General features: G+C 37.3%; 1 protein-coding gene across 3 annotated transcripts in view; it reads right to left on the bottom strand.

Moving 5' to 3' along the window:
- Positions 1-23,271, bottom strand: part of LOC138837712 (mediator of RNA polymerase II transcription subunit 13-like) — a 200,213-nt gene that overhangs the window by 80,984 nt on the left and 95,958 nt on the right. For all 3 annotated transcript variants that reach the window (XR_011375419.1, XM_070036665.1, XM_070036666.1), the window contains exons 3-4: positions 18,054-18,138; positions 10,139-10,222 (exon numbers count right to left, since the gene is read on the bottom strand). Coding sequence is in view for 2 of the 3 variants with exons in the window: in XM_070036665.1 (XP_069892766.1) it covers positions 10,139-10,222; positions 18,054-18,138 (169 nt within the window). In the remaining variant the exon portion in view is untranslated. The remainder of the gene's footprint in view (positions 1-10,138; positions 10,223-18,053; positions 18,139-23,271) is intronic.

The following is a 23,271-nucleotide window of genomic DNA, read 5'->3' as shown; positions in this document are numbered from 1 at the left end:
AAGGCCTCAATTGTCACTCTCCCAAAATAAGGCCTGCCTACTACTGTGGTGGCCAACCACATACCATATGAGCATCACTCTTTATAGACTTGTGGTGGTACACTCTTAAAGAATTTTTTCCAAGATATGCAAGTCTAATAATGGAAAAAGGAAGTTAAGTGAGAGTCACAATTTGCGGACTCTGAGAAATGACCTGCCACAAGAGCCAAGACACTCAGAACACAGCATTACAATCACGATCTAGTTCCCAGGGATGGTAAGGGTGCTGCACAAGAAAGTTCTGTCTCACCCCATCTGAATACCTTCCTCACAACAAGCCACTAACCAGGTGCTATAAAACCAGAAACTTAGGAGCCCATATGGAAGCTAATGCCAACCAAAGGAATCCTGATCGGCCCTATTAAAGCTATAAGTAGAAACCAAGCCTTGCTGGCAGAACCAACCTTCCACTGAGAACAATCCTAGCTTTGTCCCTAGCTAGCAGAGGTAACCTAGCCAACTCCCTTCACTCTTCAAGTCCTTGCCAGTTTTCTCAAATGCATTGGGCTCCTCAGCCCAGCTAGTATGTGAACTGCCTGACAAAGCCCTGCCTGGTTTCACGTACTTGCCCAGGACACCCAGTCTCAACAAGTGCCTACTGGACTCCAGCCAAGGCCAGCTCGGTGAGGTATTAAGAGGCTTCTGGGAAGAAGCACATCAGACAGCAGGCTCTGGGGCCGCATGGCCTTGCTCAGACTATCCGTTGTATAACTTTAGGTAAATTACTTAACTTTTCTCTACCATAAATTTTGCATTCATCAACTCAAGAAAATTATTACCTATTTTGAAAATAGCTTTATTAATAATAATTGAAAATACATACTGCTCAATAAATATGTTATTAGAGAGAAGAAAATAAGAGAATGTTAGAGTGTTGTGTCTTTGTGAGAACAGATACAATAAGGAAAGGCACTGACAATGGCTCAATAATAGAGGGTAGTAAGAGAGCAAAAGAGAGGGCTAAAGTAGGCATAGGTGAAAGGCCACAGTGAGACATCTTTGTACACATAATATACACTAAAGAAAATGGAAGGTGTAATTGGTTCTGTTGGATGGCAAGTACCAGTAGGAAGAGAGATAACAGGGAGGAATGAAAGGGTATAAATATAATCGAAGTACTTTATATCAGGTATAAAATAGAACATGAAACCTACTGAAATTGTTTGAACAAGGGAGGAAGAAGGAGGGTTGAGACAGTGACAGAGGGGTAAACTGACTCACAGGACATTGTATGCACATATGGAAATACCACAATGCAGCCTCCTTGTACCACCAATTTATGGGGGCAAAACCTCAATTATTAGATGTGCCCGTGGAATGAAACCTCTGGAACCATGAACCTAAATTAATCTTTCCTCCTCTGCCCCAAATCACACACACAACAAAAAAAAAATTTATTATTTTATTCATATGCTGAGACTTACTAGAAAGGAATCTCACTTGTTCTTTACTTATTTATTGTGTCATCTTCCCTCCTCCAAAAATCATCACAAACTAGAGAGTAATTCATCCTCCAGCACATTACTGACACCCTACACAACGTATCAGTCACCAGTCTAACATTTGTAAGGGAAAAGGAGACTCCTTGGCCACAAAAACACAATTTCAAGAACCTATCACCTCCCACAGCTCCCAGCTCACATACTGCAATAGATTTAAGCATCAGAGACCACTTTGTCCCTTATCTTCTTTTACGGGTAAAGAAAGGGAAGAAAGCAGATTTGCCTTATAAACTAAATTATTCCATAGTAATATAAGCATGAGGTACATTTTGAATTCTTGATTACCTATACTTTAGGTAGTAATCAAAAAGAATTGAGTTATCAAAATACAAATTCATAAACGGGTATCTGTGGCTTACACCTGTAATCCTAGCTACTCAGAAGGCTGAGATCTGAGGATCGTGGTTCAAAGCCAGCTAGGGCGGGAAACTCCATGGGACTATTATCTCCAATAAATCACTCAGAAAACCAGAAGTGGCACTGTGGCTCAAGTGGTAGAGCGCACCCAGGCTAAGAGTTCAAGCCCCACAACCGACCAAAAAATAAATACAAATTCATATGTTAGGGACACCACCCAGGCTAAGAGTTCAAGCTCCACAACCGACCAAAAAAAAAAAAAAATACAAATTCATATGTTAGCAAATATTTTTGCTTAGCTACTGAAAACCAGGTTTCCCAGTTCCTGATTAATTATAAATAATACACCTATGGAAGAGACATTTTTCTGGTTTTTCTGCAATACCACTTATCAAAAGTGATATTACAGCTGGGCGCTGGTGGCTCATGCCTGTAATCCTAGCTACTCAGAGGATCAAAGTTCAAAGCCAGCCAGGCAAAAAAAGTCCATGAGACTCATCTCCAACTAACCACCAGAAAACAGGAAGTGGAGCTGTGGTTCAAAGTGGCAGAGTCTTAAACAAAAGTGTTCAGGGACAGCACTCAGAGTTCAGGAACTACAACCAACCACCACCACCCCCCCCCCAAAAAAAAAACTGGTATTACTAGGTGAAAATAACATGGATCTCCTAGCTCTCTTTCTGCAATGCTGTTTCCCTTCTCAGAAACCTGTGATTTACTGACATTGACACAGCAACAGTGGACTAGTATGGCCAATGCTTGATTTTACAATCTTGTTTTTATTTCCTTAACAGATGCAAATTTGTATCTTGAGTTTCTTTTAAGTATTAGGCAGATGAAAACATTCCTTGTCAATTAATCAATTCCTTGACAATTAAAACTTTATTTCATACATATTAACTGTTTCTAACAACCAACAACACTAACACAAAAATGTCTAATAATGCATTTATTTTTAATACCATCTATTTTATTTTTAATGCATGCTTGTACATATTTAGCAGTGCTAGGAATTCAACCCAGTGCTTTATTCATGCTCTGCTCAGGAATTATGCCCACAGCACCTGTATCTAATGTGTTTATGATAATTACCTGTTGCTTTTATTTTAGCATTGCGGTCTTTCAAGCACTTTATATTTATTTTTGCAATGTGTTTTTATTTCTAAGTAAGAATTAATTATACATAGTTATGAGGTATACTGTGCCATTTCAATAGGGATGCTGATTTTTAAAAGAAAATACCGAGGTGTAACTTTATTAATATAGAGTTGTATAATAAGTTTACTATTTTGTTTAATACTCAGCTTTATTTTTTAAATGAAGTAATATATGTTCATTGCATAAAACGAAAATACAAGGGTTCAGAGAAGACAATCACTAATAATTCAATGTCATCTTTTCAATGTAGATTAAGACCTTTAATAGCTAGATGAGTTTCAATTCTGAAAACAGATGAAATTTTATGAACCAAAATAATAATTATAAAAGTGCTTCAAAAGCCAAGCAGGGTTATACTTGCCTATAATCCTAACACTTAGGAGGTGGCTGATGCAGAAATATTTTGAGTTTGAGGTTAATCTGAACTTAAAAGAGTACACACATGGAATTGTAATACACAGGTGGCTGCAATCTGGGGGGAGGGAGGGGGGGTCCAAGGCCAGCTCAGGTAAAATGTGAGTGATACCCTATATGTCAATCAATATGCCAGGCCTAGTGGAACACACAAGAGGTCACAGTGCTAAACGTATTTGATAAATTAAGAGTCATATGTTTAGTATATGTGTTGTCAAAGCAAGTATAGAGTCATATGCTTAGAAATCAGTAACTAATGAACATCCAGTAATTAGAATTCATTCCCTCCCATAGTATAGACAAGGCCAGATCATCCCACTTGTTATCGCCTAAATCTAACATGCTTTAGCTTGATTACAGATAACCAAATAAGTCATAACGAAAAGATAACTTTTGTTTTTCTAAACAGAGCACCCTGCTATTAAAATGGACTTTCAGACAGAGTCAATACTGTCTATTCAAAAAGCATGTGCATTTCAAGTAAATTAACATAAAGTATTCCCCAAAGGCCAACATCAAAATCCAAGCTCAGTATCAGCCAATAGAAGGCAAAGAAAATAGCACAAAGTCAAGTAATTACCTTTCTGCCCTCCTTCTACCCCATTTAACTGGCAAACACTGAGAGAGTTATAAAAATTTTTCTGGGTTTCTATTATCAAGTCTCAAAGCTGATTTGATATTATTTTATTTTACTCTAATTTACAGGACATATAGACTATTTCTACATCTTTTAATATTCTAAACTAGTAACAATACTTAATGTTTAAAACGATCCTCTTAAATATCACTTATCATTTTGAATCTGTAAATCTAATTAGTGAGCTGAAATCAGTCAGAAATACAATCAGTAGTTCCTTACATCTCAGGCAATTTAACTTAATAAAGTTTACAACTTCCACGTTTTATTTGATTTAATGTGAATTAAGCAAGCATTTGTTATGTGCTAAGATGGTTTATAAGCAAGTTTCCTGATTTGCTATTTGAAGAACCAGCAGTCTTGTCACTGCAGATATTCTTGCTAGGGACCCTTGGTGCCCTGTTTTCAACTCTATTACATGAACAGTGAAGAAAGAAGAATGCTTGAGATGAATTTTTAAAGCCATGGCATGCCTATAAATGTCCCATCTGTACAAGCAAGGCTGCACAGCTGACTGGCAAACTGCATCCTAGTTTATGTCAAGGTGATGGCTAGATCCACACCTAGTCTGGGCCAGCCAACATCATCCCACTCAAACTAGACCACCACAAGCACTACCACAACAATCTTCTTTTCTGTTCCACACTGCATTTCCAGCCATACTATCCTAGGACCAGAGAGAAACAGGCTTATAATTTACCTCACTGTATAGTATACACAACCGGAATCATGATCTGATCTCAAAAGTTTGAGATTACATTGTGTGTGTGTGTGTGTGTGTGTGTGTGTGTGTGTGTGTGTGTGTGTGTGTGTGTGTGTGTGTGTGTGTGTGTGTGTGTGTGTGTGTGTGTGTGTGTGTGTGTGTGTGTGTGTGTGTGTGTGTGTGTGTGTGTGCATGCATGCACACATACAAGTCAATGCTGGGGCTTGAACTCCTCAAGGCGCGGGTGCTGTCCCCTAGTTTTTTGCTCAAAACTGGGACTCTACCCCTTGAGCAACAGCTCTACTCCTAGCTTTTTGGTTGGTAACTGGAGAAAAGAATCTCACAGACTTCCCTTGCTCAGGCTAGCTTCAAACTGCAATCCTCAGATCTCAGTCTCCTGAGCAGCTAGCATTAGAGATGTTTATTCTCAATCCTGGCTCCACCGCATAACTTCCTACATTTATAAAATTTTCCTTGAATTGGAATAAGCAATCTAGGAAAGCTGGAGCTAGAGTGCACCAAATAACGCAGCAAGCAAGACTACTCTCTGCTGGGAAATGCAGTCAAAATTAGCTATTGAGCACAATTGTTTCTTGAGCCGAAAGATAAACAGCTAGGTTTTCAGCATCCTCTTGACAGCACCAAACTAAAATTATGGACATTTACTGTGAGAAAGGTCCTTAAAACTGATTAGGTCCAACCCTCTTATTTTCTTGATCACATATGGTCAAGAATAAAATTATTACAATCCAAATATTCAAGAACCAGCTGCATGCTTGTATTAGCTCATACATTTTATAAAGAGATTCTTTTTTAATATACATATGAAACATGCTTTCAAAGTAAGCTGAAGGCAATAAGAAAAAACAGAAATCTACATTCTGATACCACTAAGTGGAATTAAATACTGTGGGAGCTCTTACATAAAGCAACTGTCTTACATCACAGGTCCTTCCAACTCCAGTAACAAGAAAATTAGGGGTCATTTCTTTAAAAAATAAAATAGTAGTTAGCGGCTGGGAAGATGGCCCAGTGGTAGAGTGCTTGCCCTGCATGCATGAGATCCTGGGTTCAATTCCTCAGCACCACATAAGCAGAAAAAGCCGGAAGTGGTGCCTGTGGCTCAAGTGGTAAAGAGCTAGCCTTGAGCTGAAGATCTGAGGGACAGGGCCCACTCCCAGAATTCAGGCCCCACCACCAACAAAAACAAAAACAAAAACAAAATAGCAGTAAGCACAATTAACATTCATAACAAAGGGGGAAATAATATTGAATAGTTTAAAATAAATAGCTTGGTGAGTAGGAATTTGTATTAAATTGGGGAGTATTTGATTTTGCTTAATTTTGTGGTAGATTTTAAGTAAAATCGTATAAATCCAGTATCTGACTCCAAAAACTGTGCAAGACCATTCATACTTTCGGTGAGTGGGATAGAAAACAAAAAGGGACTTTACTTTCTCTCTTTACTGCCTTCTAAACTGCCCACCTTTCCAGTGTATTACCTTTGTACGTTTTTTAAGCACCAAGTTAAACGTTTTTTCCAGCAACTTAAATTAAGGAAGGCAATGTTCTACAGCAGAGAAAACACAACTAATTAGAAAGAGAGAAAAGATCTGTAGCCAGGCTCATCTACCTGTATGGCCTGAGAAAGCCCAACACTCTAGCTTTCTTAGGAAAGTCAGAGACTGTTCCCACTCACTACCTGGGCATTCAGGGTTTATATCAAATGAGCTCCATTTACCCAGTGATCTTTCATCATTCAGTACATCCATCAAACACGAAAGAACAAGAAGAACTAAACAAATGTAAAAGAACCCATTTAATTACTAAATTAATTCCCACCTTATAAAAACATATACTTAACCAAAAACTCAGAGTTCTGAAAATGTTGCATGTTATGAAGAAAAATGGAAGAATAAAAAGACAAAATAGGTAAAGGCCCAAAACCTACTACTGAAAAAGCAAATAAATGCCTGTTTTATCAGAACACTTTGCAAAACGGTCACATAATTTTTAAACCTTATATATCATACAAAGTATACCTCAGCTAAGGTTAGGCTATTGTTTCATTTCTTTCTCTCTCTAAACAATAATTCCAACACTTATCTCTATAATGGCAGACATGTCTGGATACAACAGTTTTCTTTCCAGCTTAACATTCATCCTATAACAGAAAAAAATAAAGTGCACTACTGCACTTGCTTCCCAGTTTTGTGTGACTAATAATAGGGTCATATAGTTACCAAAGCAGCTTTTTCATAATTTATTAGTAATACACATTTCTCTATTTATAGTTTTCTCCCCAATTCATCCTGCAAATAAAACATATTATTAAATATTAAATCTTAGAAGTCTTTTTTACCATTTAAAATATGCCCAATTTTCAAGTTTTAAAAGGATGTTCTTTTTCTTATGCCTCGTGTATAATGGATAATGTTTGGCTAAGTGTTACAAATAAATTCTTTCTACAAAAGAAATCATATTTTCCTTTATTATTAAGATACAGTCACTGAAATATTTAAGCAAAGTTTTAGGAAACAGCCTCACCTCTTCATACCACTGATCTGTTCCTCTTACTAAAAGATTCAAATTTGACTGCACCAAAAATTGCTAGCTTAACAGCTCCTAGGGAAGACAGACCACGTGGTCACCACAAGGGAGCCCGTGACAGAGCCGAACTGGCTCAGTCCTTGGGGCAAGTACACAGCAGCCACTGCCTATTAATTGAGAGAATGTGCTTAGATGGGAGCCTCTTTCTTCCTCCTACTTATGCATTTAAATACCCCGCTTAGAGCAGCGCCATACACGCAGGGGTCATAAAAGATGGTGAGGAATCTCCTTCAAAGCCTTTAGGCTGCTGTCCAGGCAGTCTTCTCTTTTGGTGCCGGGTCTGTACCGTTTTTCTATTGTTCACAGCAAGACTACCCAGAGCCCACAGAGGCCCAGATTGAAAAGATGAACATCACTGTTTTTGTTTCTTAACTACTTCACTCTTCACATTAAGCCTTTACACTCTACCCTTTTGTTGTCCTTTCCATTTGGGGTAGCGGGGAGGTGGGGGGAGGAGAAAAAGAATTGATTTACTTGCTAAGATTAAGGCAGGAGCCTAGGTATTAGATTGTTCCAAACTCCCTTACAAACACTGTGACCTTGGACATGTTACTTGTTCTCTGGCTCTCAATCTCCCTACTGAGAATTAGGGATCTGTCCCAACTACCACCCCTAATGAATCTCACAGGACCGCCGCTGAGTATTGAGGCTCAAATCACTGTGAGTGGTTTGCCAAGGCCCTCCTCTCTCCTTTTAAATACATTCCTCCTCTACACTCTAGTATAACATAGTTCTCTAAGATTCTATTTCCTAAGCTATAAAACCAAAGAAAATAATACAAAGCTGCAGATATGTAGTAAAGACTGGCATCTCAGCAAATGCTGGTTCTAATTTACAATTTCCACAGTGACACTATATTACAGAACATCTCTTAACGTTTTATCCTACCTTTGCAATCTGTCTTTCAGTATATATCCAAATCTGTGCTGCCAGCTCTAGGAAATAAACTTCCTTTCTGCTGGTGCCTTCTCTTGAAGTGGAAGGGAGATGCCAACTGATTAACCTCCTACAGAGAAGCTAGAGACCACCAGAGATCACCACAAAAATACATCTTAACACTAGTCAGAGTGTAGGTTATGCTCAATTGCCTAAGAGTTGAATATGCTCTAGAATAAAAAGGTTAACAAGAACTCTGTAGATAGTCAATGCTAAAATTCCTTGAGAGAATACAAAAGGCACTGACTGAAAACAAGCCATATTGATAAAATCTACAGAACCAAGGAGGCAAGAGTATCTGGGAAAAGTTGTACATGAATCACAATGACATTGCTGAAAATTCTGAAAGGGACCCTCAAAGAAAAGATAGGTTTCTCTAAAGATTTTTCCCAACCCATGCAGGCTTTTAAAAGACTTCAACTTCCTAGACCACACTAAGCAAGGCTCTGGAATTTTTTAACTCTTAAACTGTAACAAAATATTATAATTTTCCAGTCATTACTAGAATAATATCAGTCTATAGCCTCAGTTAATTTCATAGCTAATCTAAGCTTCCATCTTACAGAACTTGCCCGATGTAGACAAAGCAGATTTAGATATTATATATGTTTCATATAAGGGTAGGGCATGCATACATGCACTCTGAGTTCCTAAAATACTGTTTTTACTGCATTTTCCTCAAACTACAATCCTCCTGATCTCTGCTTCCAAGGTGGCTGGTATTATTTAAATATGTGCCTATGATTGGTCCTGGAATATATTACATATTTTTAATTAACATTCTGAATTAAGTTTCATTCAACTGATGAAAAGGTTCAGATATCAAACTCTGATCTATAATATTTTCCCACTTCTGCTCCTCACATGAAAACAATTTCTGGAACCTGATGATATCTTTCAAAGGAAAGACTTCTCTATAACAGCAGCACCCATCAGGAAGGCATATTCAGTATTAAGGGCTGAACTTAAACCCACCCATACCACAAATGATGGCTAAGAGATTAGGACTGCTTAAAGAAGTAATTCACTGTCTGGGTTTTACACTAGTCAGAGACTGTGTTAACCAAAAGAGGAGCTAATAGGGGGAAAGGAAGATAGGGGAGGGGATGGGTCATCAATCCATACTAAATAATGTTCAACATTTTAGTGAACTTGTGCACACACAAACGCCAATCCTAGGGCTTTAACTTGGAGTCTGGACACTGTTCCTTGACTTTTTTGCTCAGGGCTGGTACTCTATCACTTGAATCACAGCTCCACTTGTAGCTTTTTGGAAGTTAATTGGAAAAAGAGTCTCACAAAAGTTCTTGTTTGGACTGGCTTCAAACCACGATTCTCAGATCTCAGCCTGGCCAGGAAAGTCCAAGATACTCTTATCTCCAACTAACCAGAAAAAAATCAAGAAGTAGAGGTATGGCTCAAGTGGCAGAAAACCAGCCTTGATCAACAAAGCCTGATGCCCTGAATTCAAATCCTAGTACTGTGAGGGAGGGAGAGAAGTAGGGAGGGAGGGAGGGAGAGAGGAAATTATATATAATGGTCCAGTTCCAAACAATGTAATAATAAGTGGTTGAAATATGCATATAAAGACAATCAACTTTGTAGTCCTGTTTTTAATAGCCAACAAAACAATCCAGTATTTGATACACTATGAACCAGGATCTATTTTAGTATAAAACCATTAACATAACTAAGAAATAAATACCCTGATCTCACCCCAACTTGTCCCAAAGAGAGTTGTGATCACATAAAGGAAACCAAGAGAACTGTAAAATACCTTACCTCTTGTTGACTGGCTTTTCATCCTTCTCATAGGGTCGAACAAACCACTTCCCAATCCTAACGAAGTTCTTATCCATTAGGCACCTACAATAAATATATCAAGAATTACTTTTATAGGTTCAGTAATAAATTAGCAAGTCACTGAATAATCTCAGATGAGATACACCAACCAAGAGACAGATATCACCAAATAAACTGTCAAAAATTTACAAAACTTTTACATTATATTTACTTCAAAGAAGTATCACCTTTGCATATCACCTTTACAATTAAAAAAAATTATGCTCATGGGGAAAAAACTATCAGAATAAACCAGTTAGTTCCATAATTCCTTGCATTTTGGAATTACTTCAAATCACATTTCTGCATTATTTCCCTTCTTATGTCATTAAAAATGTTAGAAACATGATGTCAGAAACATACTATTTCCTCAGGAATATTCTTCCAAGCCACTAAGATCTATCTTGCAAAGTTTTAATGTTGTTTTCTTGGCCTTAAAAATGTTTCTCTATTTGTTTGGCTTGGCTTATGATCCTTAGCATAGATCTCAGTAACAAAAACACAACAGAGTCATCTACTTGGGCATTTCCTTTAGAGGGTATGGGAAAGCAAATCAGTTTGCCTCTGCAAGATGAGGACTCCTGATTGTTATCTTCAGTCGTAAGTACTTGCTTTCCTCCTAGCCAAGCCATACCTCACTTCCATTTCCATGCCATGTGTGTGATTGGCTTTCACTGTCAAATCACAGGGTATCTTTAGAAGACGTGTTAAATAGTAATTGAACTCAACTCTTACAACACAAATAGTGCTCAACAATTTAGCTAAAGTGACAAAAACACCGTTAAAACCAAGTTCACTCATGTGCAGGCAAATGACTATTACAACCTAAATGCCATCTGGCCAATTGTGAGATGTCACTGATTATAAAGAATATCTGTAATTTAAAAATAAAATAAAATTTGTGAAGGAAGTGTGCATTTTGAAGTTCATGAAATACAGTAATCTCTTAACACCACTCAATGAAATGACACATATTTTGTTAAGAAAAGCTGTCAAAATGCTGCATATAATTCTAGACAAGGTTCTTCCTCCCAGGAAAAGAGCTATCTAGCAATTCTTTACTCAATATTCAGGCAATTCTGCTCATGGCTTCTGTCTCTGTAATTTCCACACCATCAACAAGAATGGAAATAGCTCACAGACTCTGGACCAACTCATTACAGGTTAAACAGGTTAGTCAATGGCAGCAGTTTCTTCTGGCCACCATGTAACTCACTTTGGGCAGAGTCAATTTAGGACATTGTTATCTCAAAATGTCACTGGCTTCATCTGGTTTTATTCTGAAAGAAACAATCTTTCTTGTTCAAAAGGGTAAAAATTATTTTCAAGTAATTCAACCTAATTTCCTAAATTGAAATTTATACAAGCATGCTTCCTAAAGACTAGATGGTGCCATTAAATTTAGGATAAGAATTACGGAACACCCACCCAAGAAGCAATTACAAAGCAAAACTGAAAAAATATTTCCATCGCTAGCCAAAAGACTTAATTATTTTTAGCTAGCCTACATACCAGTAGTTAATCCCAATCAAGACCAAGTTTTTAGATACTAAGCTCAAAGTCCTCGATTCCCAACTGATTTTCCCCCATAAGCCAAATAGAGAGATATGGTGAAGGGTAGAGAAAGGATATTTACTCCATGACAGCTATGGGAAAATAGCACTAGAGTACATCTTTAACCATCTTCAGAGGCAGACATTGGGGGCAGAGGTGAAAATGATCCACGTAATTAAAACAGCCCCAGGTTACAGGCATGGCTTCAGGTTATGGGTCAAGTAAAAGCTCAGTCTCTGTCCTTGGAGGAATTGCTTTATCACTGGAACAAAACAGAACTAGGTGCTCTCCTGAGTTTTAGGCAGTTTTCTCTAACATGCTAGGAAAGGGCTGCCTATCAGGCAGTTTGCTGTTACACAGAATGCTGATCAGTGGATCTTTCTTAGAGCTCAAGATCGAGTTGATCAGATCCAAGGGCACAGATACAAAGTTGGGGGACTTTAGTTAAGTCACAAGGCCCAGCAAAAGCATCTTTTAAATTGCCTCTTCTTACAACTCCAGAGTTTGGTATCAGGTTCTTTACTCCAGTAACACTGTCCATAAAGCACCAACACATCATGTCCAGGCACAGTGTATCACTTCTTGTAATGAGGTAAGGGATGGGTTTGATAGCCAAATTTTGTAGCTGAGGCACTGAGAAAATGTCACAGAGCTGCCATCAAGATCATGTATCTAATCTGATCATAAAGGAGGGGCATACAACTATTTCTACTTCTTCATTTCTTAAGTCAATGGGATGCATCTCATAAATGAATTACTGTGAAAGCATTTGGATTCCTGGGCAGGGAACACTGTGGGGTCTTAATACTCACTGGTCCTTTGATGATAAACTCGACAAAATCACTATGTCTTAACTGTGAAAGCTAGAATTTTCTAAATACCTTATTGTTTTCCTAACTGCAATTACAGTTTTCTCCACATTTTTATTTACTCTCCAAATAAAATACTAACTCTAAACACTAACTCTTGGCAAACCAAGAAGCTTTGAGGCAAGCCAGGCACCAGTGTTTATGCCTGTAATCCTACCATTCAAGAAGCTGAGATCTGAGATCAGGGTTCGAAGCCAGCTCAGGCAGGAAAGCCTGTGAGACTCTCATCTCCAGTTCTGCCCACAGATAAAAGTCTCCCTGAGTAACCACGGACATTATAGAGCACTGAAGATTCCAAAGACTCGGTCTGCAATGGCTTCAAGTTTAGAGGACAAAAAAACTGCTTTCCATCCAAATAAGCAAATGTATTTTATTCTAAAACCTTAGGACAATTAAAATTAAATTATACTAGCATATATAATGACAACTTGATAGTATTACAACAACTAGACATTTTAAGTAGGTCTACAAAAACTAAAAAGCAAGGTTTTCATTAGTCCATTTACAATGCTGGATTTGTTAAGTGCACACATTTTCTGGCTTTTACAAAATGCACAACTAAAGCTTTATTTCATTATGATATTATATAATAAAGATTTAGTATATCATGAAAACTTCTATCAACTATAATAAGAGAAATAAGCATTATGTGTGTATAATCCAAAAATGCCAAATGAAAAAACTCCTGAAAAATGTTTTCTATAATCTACTCATAAAGTACTTTTCTATTATTGATAAGTATAATACAAATAAACTTAGAACAGAGTGACCTTTGAGAAAAATCACTATTAACACAGAACAAAATTTCACTAAATTAAAAAGACTGGTTAAAAACAATCTGAACTGGGCTGGGAAGGTGGCTCAGTGGTAGAGTGCTTGCCTTGCATGCCTGAGGCCCTGGGTTCGATTCCTCAGCACCACATAAGCAAAAAGAAAAAAGCTGGAAGTGGCGCTGTGGCTCAAGTGGTAGAGCGCTAGCCTTGAGCTGAAGAGCTGAGGGACAGCGCCCAGGCCCAGAGTTCAGGCCCCATGACCGGACCCAAAAAAACAAAAACAAAACAAAACCAATCTGAACTACTGCATTTTAGAAAGTGAGGAGAGAAGGATATATAAAATAAGGAAGGGAAGAAGGTAGACAGTCAAGCCAAATTGCCAGTAACAAGTAAATTAATAGTATTTCATCATCAAGGGTATTTTATGGCTCAATGTTTAAAATAAAAAGAAAAAGGAAAACAGATAGCTGAGCAACTGGTGGCTCAGCTTTGAACAAAAAGGCCAAGCAAGAGTGAGTCCAAGGCCTAGTGGGTGGATGGATGGATGGAAAAAAACATGCATAAACCTATCTTTGCTTTTACTTCAGAAACATTTGTGTTTCAGTCACATCATAAGGAGCTGTTTGGAGAACAGGTTATAAGCAAAGGGAAATACTCAATTTCTGTATTACTGATATATTCTTTCCCCAAGTATATGCCGTCTCTTCCCATCATGACACCAAGCTCGGTCATTTGATTTTGATTTCTTCCACTGACAATTTCTACTTGGTTTTCAATTTGTGGTGAATGTTTTGGCCAAAAAAAAAAAAAAAATGTGGCAGAAATGGCATGCAATACTTCTGAACGAAGTAACAGTGAAGTCTGTGTGAAACAGAGGACCCTTTAGCAGGGGACCTGAGAGGAGGACATAAAGCAGTACTGTGGTCAATGGTTCATAGTGGTGTGAGCTGGGAGGATCTTTCAGCTCTTCTGTTAATGCAGTATACTTAGGCTATCCTGACTGATGACACAGGCAAACAGCAATAATCAAAGACACATTCACACAATCTTAAAGCAGACCAATGGCAACCAAAATGGAAATGGGGCTTAACAGAAGGCTGACACAAAGGCAGAAAGTTCAACATTATATGATAGTAACTACAAACTGGGGGAACCCACTCAGGTTTGACACTGCACAGGCTACCACATGGAAGCAGGGTTAGATGAGTTATACAGGATCCCTTCCCTGCCCAGATAGGACTACGATGAAGAAAACTGATTCCTGCTCAGTGTAAAAAAAGACTTTCTACTGTTAACTATTCTCTGAAGACAGAAAAGCTCTTCTGGAAATCTGTGTTCACATACCAAAAATGTCCAAAGAACTTACAACTACATAAAAAGGATATTAGGAAATGGGATTCTAGAATTTGCTATGTGGCTTTTAGTTCTTTTTCCATCACTAAAAATAGTATCATTTTACTAAATTTCTTTTAGCAAACAATTAATCATCCATTGAGTTCTTATAATGAGAAAAGTACTGTGCTAGTCAAACAACCCTTTCTAAGTAGAATGAACGGTATCAGCAAGCCCAAGTGACTGACTGGGCCATGTCACACAATTAAGTGGCAACGCCACAACCTAAAGTATTTCCTGTCAATGAAGGCAAAGAAGAAATAGACTAGTAGGTGTGTGTGCCCCTGGAAAAATATGTGAAATCATAGCCCAGTATGTTAACATGTGCTACCTAATACCTTTATGGAAAAATTCATGGCAGTAATTTTTTTGTGTTTTAATGGACGGATGACTCTGACTAGATGTATATAATAACTAGAGTGTAGGGCAACTATTGAAGAGTTACAAGAGAAATGAGAAGATGAAAGTATGTGCTAAGTGTTAAGTTACCTGATAATTTAAACAATTCTACACAGCATCCACACAGTAATACCTCAACACCAATAAAGTAACATGAAATGAAATGGTCTTCTTCACTGTGAAAATTACAGTGCTTGTTAATTTCTATGATGAAATTATTTGTAATAAATTGCTTCAGTGGCATCATTCTGTATGCCCTAGTAAATGTAGCCTTTTATAAAGATTAATTTATAAATAAGAGCTTCCCAAAGTGGTAAGTGAATTCCCTTTTAATTAAACATATTATTGCTTAAAAAATAGATATGCCTTACAGAAGCTTCTGTCATATGCACACTAAAGAAAACATTGGTTCAAGAAGTGCACAGACCCTCTAAGGAATACAATCCCTGTGATCTATTTAGATAACCTTAATTCCTATTTTCACCCCAGAAACTCACACTGTCAGTCTACTTCAAATGAGTAGAAAAAAAATTCTAAGAGAAAATTATCAAGAAAAGGATAACAAAATGTATCTCAAGAAGTTTGTGTTGTAAACAAATAAAAGTTAAAGCAAGTGATGTGAATCACAGCTAGTGGGCATCAGCCTTTCCAATTTCTGTTGACAGTAAGTAAAGAGCCCCAACCACCACCGTTTAAAATGTGTTTATGCCTCACAAGAAAGGTGATTGTAATTCATAAAACTTAGAGTGTGACACAGACATTTTTCAACAGAACAAAGGAATTAGCATAGTTTTTCACAAGAATCTCATGCTCTCACCAAGGGCCAGTGGCTCACATCTAGCTACTCAGAAGGTTGACATCTAAAGAAAGTCCATGAGATTCTTATCTCCAATTAACCAACCAAAAAATCCACAAGTGGAGCTGTGGTTCAAGTAATAGAATGCTATCTTTGATTAAAAAAAGCTCAGGGACAGCTCCCAGACCCTAAGTTCAAACCCCAGAAGTGGCACTTTAGAAAAGAAAAAAAAGAAAAAATCACCTCAAGGTATCCACATAAAATATAGTAAAGGGAGCTTGATTATTATTTTCTCAGCAAAAAAAAAAAACTATTTCAATTGTCTCAAAATTCATTCATATAAAAAGATTCTGTTCTGCCTCATTTTCCAGTAGGAGAGAGAATTGCCAAACACTGACTAATTAAGAGTAGTCAGTTCTTAAAATAGCTGTACATCTACTCCAAATCTCAGGATATGGAACTGAAGTTCAGAATAAGAAACAGAGATATTTAAGGGGTAGGGTCTTTTGAGATGATGAAAACTTACCAACCATAAGCCGTATTCTATAGTGACAGAGTCCATAGTTTGGGATGTCCTTTTACCTAAACATACCATCTACAGACTCTAGTAAAAAGCTTTTCCATGAATGTTTTTAACTAACCCATTCTTTTCTATCTTAACAACTCCAACATCCTGGAACAAACTGTTGTATTATAAAGTAAGGAGGTACTCAAATAAAGATGAGGCTTATCAAAGGGACACCAACAAAGGGTCTCCCTAAGCCACACCTAAAAGAACATTAAGTAACAAAATAAATGATGAGAGCAATGACAATGGAATAAAACAGGAATTCACAAACTTATGAGCTTAAAAGAGAATGAAAATCTATCCTTACAAGGTGAACTCATAAAAACAGAAGGAATGGTGGCATGTAAAAACTAACATTACACAAAAAAGTTAAGATCTAAGGATGGCAGCTTGAAGCCACTCTGAACAGGAAAGTCCATGAGACTCTTATCTCCAATTAACTGCCAAAAAACTGGATGTAAACATGTGGGCCTTAAGCAAAATAACTCAGGGACAGCACGTAGGCCCAGAGTTCAAGCCCCAGGATTGGCACCAAAAATATGTAACACTGGACTGGAGATGTGACTGGAGTGAGAGAGCACCAACCATGAGTGGAAAGTGACAGCTAAGGTCCTGAGGCCAAGCCCCAGCATCAGCACCAAAATAAAATCTAACACTATTGATGCCATTGACATCTCTGCCACCTTATCAGTGACTGACTGGCACAAAACATCAATTCTGGCTGGGAAGGTGGCTTAGCGGTAGAGTGCTTGCCTAGCATGCATAAAGCCCTGGGTTCGATTCCTTAGTACCACATACACAGAAAAGACCAGAAGTGGCGCTGTGACTCAACTGGTAGAGTGCTAGGCTTGAGCAAAAGCAGCTCAGGGACAGTGCTCAGGCCCTGAGTTCAAGCCCCAGGACAAAAAAAAAAAAAAATCAATTCTATGGCATTAAACATAATCTTAATTTGATTATGAGCAATCAATAAATCTCAAATTGATGGGAAGAAGATGCGTGTCCTATACTCACCAAAAATGGCAGTGTCAATAAAGACAAATAAAGGTGGGAAAACACAAGTGCAACAACTGACAACACCTGATTTCCACCATGGAGATGCCAGTGTTCTACACTAAATGTGTGCAGTGTTAATTAACTATAATAAATGTTAGAGTTTCAAAGTGATACTCATTTAAATGAAAGGACAGCCTTGCCCAAAAATATACACATAAATGCTCAAGGGGAAAAAAGCCCACATTCATTTTAGTCTATAAATGGTTCAGAGAACAAAATTAAAAAATAGTAAGAAACACATATACAATTGGAGAGGGGAAGCATATCAGAGTTCTGTGTACTATGACTAAAACTTTTCTAAGCTTCAATTACATCAAAATAGAAACTGAAGCTTTCTAGTTTACATATTGATACTGATGCCAATAATAAAAGCATTCCATCTAGACACCCTCCAAATACCCTGCCATATACCCAAGTGTTCAATTTTACTGCTGTGCTGTGTCTCTCTTACCTTTCTAATAGATTGTGGATCGCTTTGAAGAGCAGCGTCCTACATTCATAGGAAAGGCCATTTTCCCATAGTCCTTCTTCAACAACTGAAACAAGAAAAAGAAAAAAGAAAAAAAAAAGAACCAGTAAAAAGGACATCCAAATTAAAAAAAAAATAACATTTTTTCCTAAAGCAAAGCTAATGAGTTAAATCAGAAAATGTTTCAGTACCCAGAGAAGGAGTAACAGAGACATTCCCCACAGCCCAGTTTACTATTAAATATTTCATATTAAATTCCTAACTGTTGATCTCAGAAGAAAATGAAGCTCTTGCAATAAATGAGTGGCAAAACACAAAAAAAAAAAAAATCCTAAAATACAACATTCCCCTTTTATAGTTTTGCTTACTACAGCCAACTGAAGAATGAAAACCAAGCTAAGTATTACAACTGCTGCCTAAGTACAAGGAAATACTTCTGATACTAATCTCACTTAAACCGTAAAAGCTATTATCAGAATTGTTCAAATTGCTGCTACTTGGCCTTTTTAAATACTCATAATCAAATATATTGTAAAAATGTCCTATATGGTTTTTAGCAAGAGACAGTATCATAACAAAATTTTAACTAGCAATAATGCTCAGTGTCCAAATAATTTCTCATAATGCTCTAAATTTATAATATAACTTCTTTCAAACCTGCAAAGAAATTCACTCATTGAAGAACTAAATGCATGTCTTCAAGAGAAAAGCAAAACAAAATGTGGGGGGTGGGGGGAGAGGGGGAAAGTGGCAGAGGGGGTCAATATGTCAAGTACCAAAGCAGCAATTTCCCAGCAGAATTCATGGAAAGATATCCCCTCGAATTCCTCAAGCACAACTGACATACTTTACTTCAAGGAGAAAAAACTAGGGGAGGAAGAGTGGGATAGGGCAGAGGGGAACATAAAGATTGTGAAACCCTGAAGAAATTCAAGCTTGGGCTTTTAGAATTCAGGTCACCCTGCCTTAAACAGTTTAAAAGGAGAATTACTTTCAAAGAATACATATTTCCTCTGAGCTATGATACACATTTCCTTTTAATGTATCATATTGCAGCAACAGCTGAAATGAACGTCTAGACATCAAAAACACTTCTTACTCCCACCTACTGCTTTTTTACCTCAGGCATCAAAACTAATGAAACCTATTATCCAGAACATTGAGCCAAGCTCTGACACTGGCGACTGCAAATTTTGGAGGGGGAGGGGCATTTTTCAGGGATGGTACTTCTTATTCAGGCATTTAAACTACCAATATCAAATTTTGCTCCAAAATCCAGAAATACAAATGGTTTAAAGTAAGGCACATGAAATAAGGAGACTGTTTTCAAGATTCTACTGACAGGCTGGCACTAAGACAGGTTTATAATCTGCCCATTACCTTTGTTTTTAACCTCTATCTCCAACATAATACAAATGTAGTCTAAAGAGACAAACTTTTCAAACTGTATAGCTACTTCCAAAGAAGTACAATAAGCAAACATTATAAGAACAAAATATTATCAACTTAATCCTATGGGCTCTATCAAATAAAATACTTAAAAGAAAGAGAAATTTCAATGCATCAGATTTCTTAAAAATTGACAATAAAGCCAGGCACCAGTGGCTCATGCCTGTAATCCTAGCTACTTAGAAAAGCTGAGATCTGAGGACCGAGGTTCAAAGCCAACCCCAGGTAAAAAAGTCCCCATGAGACTCTTTATCTCCAATAAACTACTCAGAGAAAGCAGAAGTGGTGCTATGGCTCAAAGATGCTCAGAGACATCCCAAGCCCTGCGTTCAAGCCACAGGACCAGCAAAAAGAAGGGAAAGGGAAAAGGAAAGGGAAATTGACAACAAAAAATTTAACCAAGAAAAATAAGGCTACATCAACTTCAAACTACAGCATTATGCCTTCAAAAACAATCCAATTATTATATTATACCATTGATTGATCTTGGTTATATTGCCATTGATTACCTTGTAAAAACCTGTATTTAAAGTCATTAACTAAATGGACTTGTTATCAGCAAATTCAACCTAGTTAACAATCTGACTTCTTGAATTGCTCATGGGTAATAGAACATTTGGTTATCAACTAAACAAATCCATGTTAGAAATGGATTATAACTTTCCCAAGGTCAAGTAAAAATGGGGAATCAGCCCAGTGGCTCACACCTGTAATTGCAGCTACTCAAGAGTCTGAGATCTGAGGATCACAGTTCAAAGCCAGTTTGGGCAACAAAAGCCATAAGCCTCTTATCTCCAATTAACCAGCAAAAAGAGTTGAAAATGGAGCTGTGGCTCCAGTGGTAGAGCACTTGTCTAGGGACAGCACTCAGACCCTAAGTTCAAACCTAGGAGCGTGTGTGAGTACACACACACACACACACACACACACACACACACACACACACACACACACACACACACACACAGAATGGAGAAAATAATTAGGAATAGAAGACCTATATCAAATAGTTCACTTGTTCTGACCTATTTGAAACTTAAGATGATTGTAATTGTTGACACCATCCAGTAGACAAAGACACAGTTGAGATTCAAAACTGTCAGTATAATGTCTTCCTAAGGGATCTCTAATAGCATGGGTCCTCTGCCAGTTGCAGAATAAACAGAATTTTAATGGTGGCAACTACAGTGCATTTTAACAGTAGAGACATGACCCAAGTTAGCATCTCAATGGATCACAGGACTCCACGTAAAGGCCATGAAATTTCAACTGAAGGAAATAAAACTCAATTTCTAGGTAAATTGCATAAGACCTTCAAAAGACAAGTGGTACAGAAAGCAAGCTTCAATGTTCCTTTAATAGCTACATATTGAAAAAGAAATCCTACACAATGACTGCTATTGACTCTTAACAACTAAATTTGTCCCTATTCATTACTTATTCCTTTCAAAGATATTACTATTACTGTTTGTCTTTTAAAACTATTGTATGCTCTTAATTACCATGCTCAAAAATATATGAACAAAGAAGGGTCCAGAAAGGGCAATTACCAAAATTGATGGTTATTCTGGGTTACTGGAATTATCTTGTCCTTTACCTCTTTGCGCACTTTCCAGACTTTCTTCAGCAAGCATTATTATTTTTATAAGCATACATATTTGAAATATTTTAAAGTAGGGCTACTGTTATTTATTAAACACTTTTTAATTTTAAAAAAAACTACACAATCAGAAATTATCAAGAAGCCCAACATCAGAACAAGAATGATCACAAGATAAAAGCAAACTTTCAAAAAGAAAACCACACATGTGATTCACTTAGAGCATTAACTTACATTTGAATCAATCAATGCTACAAGTAAACATCTTTATAAACTTCTTATAGGACAAATGATATCATTCAAGATGGCTCAATTATTGATTTCAACATTGCCACAATTGAATATAAAGTTTAAAATGTTTTCCTTGTGTCGTGTGATAACCACACACACACACACACACACACACGCACACGCACACACGCACCAGCATACTACTACATGAACAAGTACCCAAGCTATCTTTTACACTAAAGCTCAAACAGTTGTCTATCACTGTTATTAAACTGAGTGATCCTTGAAGCTGTAACTGTTTGAAATGCAGCTGTCTCTTTGGCGTCTCTCCCCACCCCCACTCATCCAGCGTGTTCTTGCTACAACAGTCTTAAAGAGCATTTTACAGAAGGCTTAGCCCTGGTTGAGGGCACTCTATGGCGTGACCGAGAGAACATGGAAACACGATTCATTAGACACGCCTGGAGTGATAACAATGGTGTTGCTTCTTGCTGCTTTTCATTTCGTACATCAGGCCGAGACTAATGTATTCTCGTTACACACAAGCACATTTATGGATGGGGGAAAAAACTATAATCACCTTTAATTAAGAGACAGAATATTCTTCCTATATGAGCTGCCAGCCATACCGACATAGCAATTATTTTTTAACTGATAGGTTAAAATAGCAAATGCAGCAAAAAGAAAAAGAGGGAGAACAAGGGAGAGGGAGAGGGGAGAGGATAAATGTGAATGCATGCTTATGAGGAGGAGGCGCTGGCTACTATGAAGGCTTGGTAGGCAAGGGTTGCTTTAGAACTGGCTCTGGACCCACCTCCTTCAGTTCTAATGGATACTCACGCCAGCTTGCCTTTGCCACACAGCCTGTGGCAAATAGATAAGACCCCTTATTAAGTGAGTTCCTCCCTATATATTCATCTTGGAGGCAAATGTCAAAATTGTTTTGTCATTTTAACTATTAGTGACCTACCTTCTCTCTGCTTCTTTTACCATTAACTTACTTTTCACTACAAATAATTTGTTCTTTTGCTTTTGCTTTCCAGTTTTACTATTAAAATAATTCATTTTTTATTAAAGAAAACTTGCTTTTATTGATTCAACAATTAAAAGCATAGAATAATCCCTTTTGTCATATAACCCCACAACCATCAGTGACTGCATGTGATGCGAGCTGAAGCAATAAATATAAAAAGCCCTAGTTTAAGGTAGGGCTTCATTCTATTTCAATATGCAAAGTCTATTTTTAATGGGATTTGAAAAAGTGGACCTCTGTCTAAACACTTGCAATTTCAGCCTTTTTTAAGTAAGGTTCATACAAGCATGCTTCTGGGTTATTAGTGAACAGACAGTTTGGTGGTTAAAAAGGGGGGAAAAAGTATTGGACAGCAACTAAAAGATCATAGTTAAAACTGTGTTAAGTACATTAACAAAAAATTACATGTTAAAAGAATTAAAACAGTGAAGGAATAAAAATAAGCAAAACTAAGAAAAAAATCTGGGTCATAAACCATAAAATACTTTAAAACCAGATAATTACATTTGGGGTACAACTCAGTGGCACAGTACTTGTCTAACAAGCATGAGGGGTTCAATCCAGAGTTACTGACTCTGTAAAAAGTGGGGAGGGAGGGCTGCAAGAAAAAACAAATTTGTAACACGGAAAAATGAAAAATTTTACACTTGAGTTTAAGAAAGTTTTTTTTGTTTTTTTGATCCATGATATCATACCAGGTAAGAAACTCAAACATCTGCAACTTATCTCTAACATGTCTACAGATGAACATGCATGAAAACATTATATCTTGAAGTGGATCTATAGCACACAACATGAGAACCACATATGTGAAAAGTTCTTACCATCTAGAACCAAACAATGCAGACTACCACACATGACGCCATCCTCATGAGTTTTACTCTGTA

Source organism: Dipodomys merriami, unplaced genomic scaffold (assembly GCF_024711535.1).
Source record: "Dipodomys merriami isolate MVZ:Mamm:240054 unplaced genomic scaffold, mDipMer1.0.p SCAF_274, whole genome shotgun sequence".
Taxonomy (NCBI): Eukaryota; Metazoa; Chordata; class Mammalia; order Rodentia; family Heteromyidae; genus Dipodomys; species Dipodomys merriami.
This window is presented reverse-complemented; position numbering and strand designations above follow the sequence as displayed.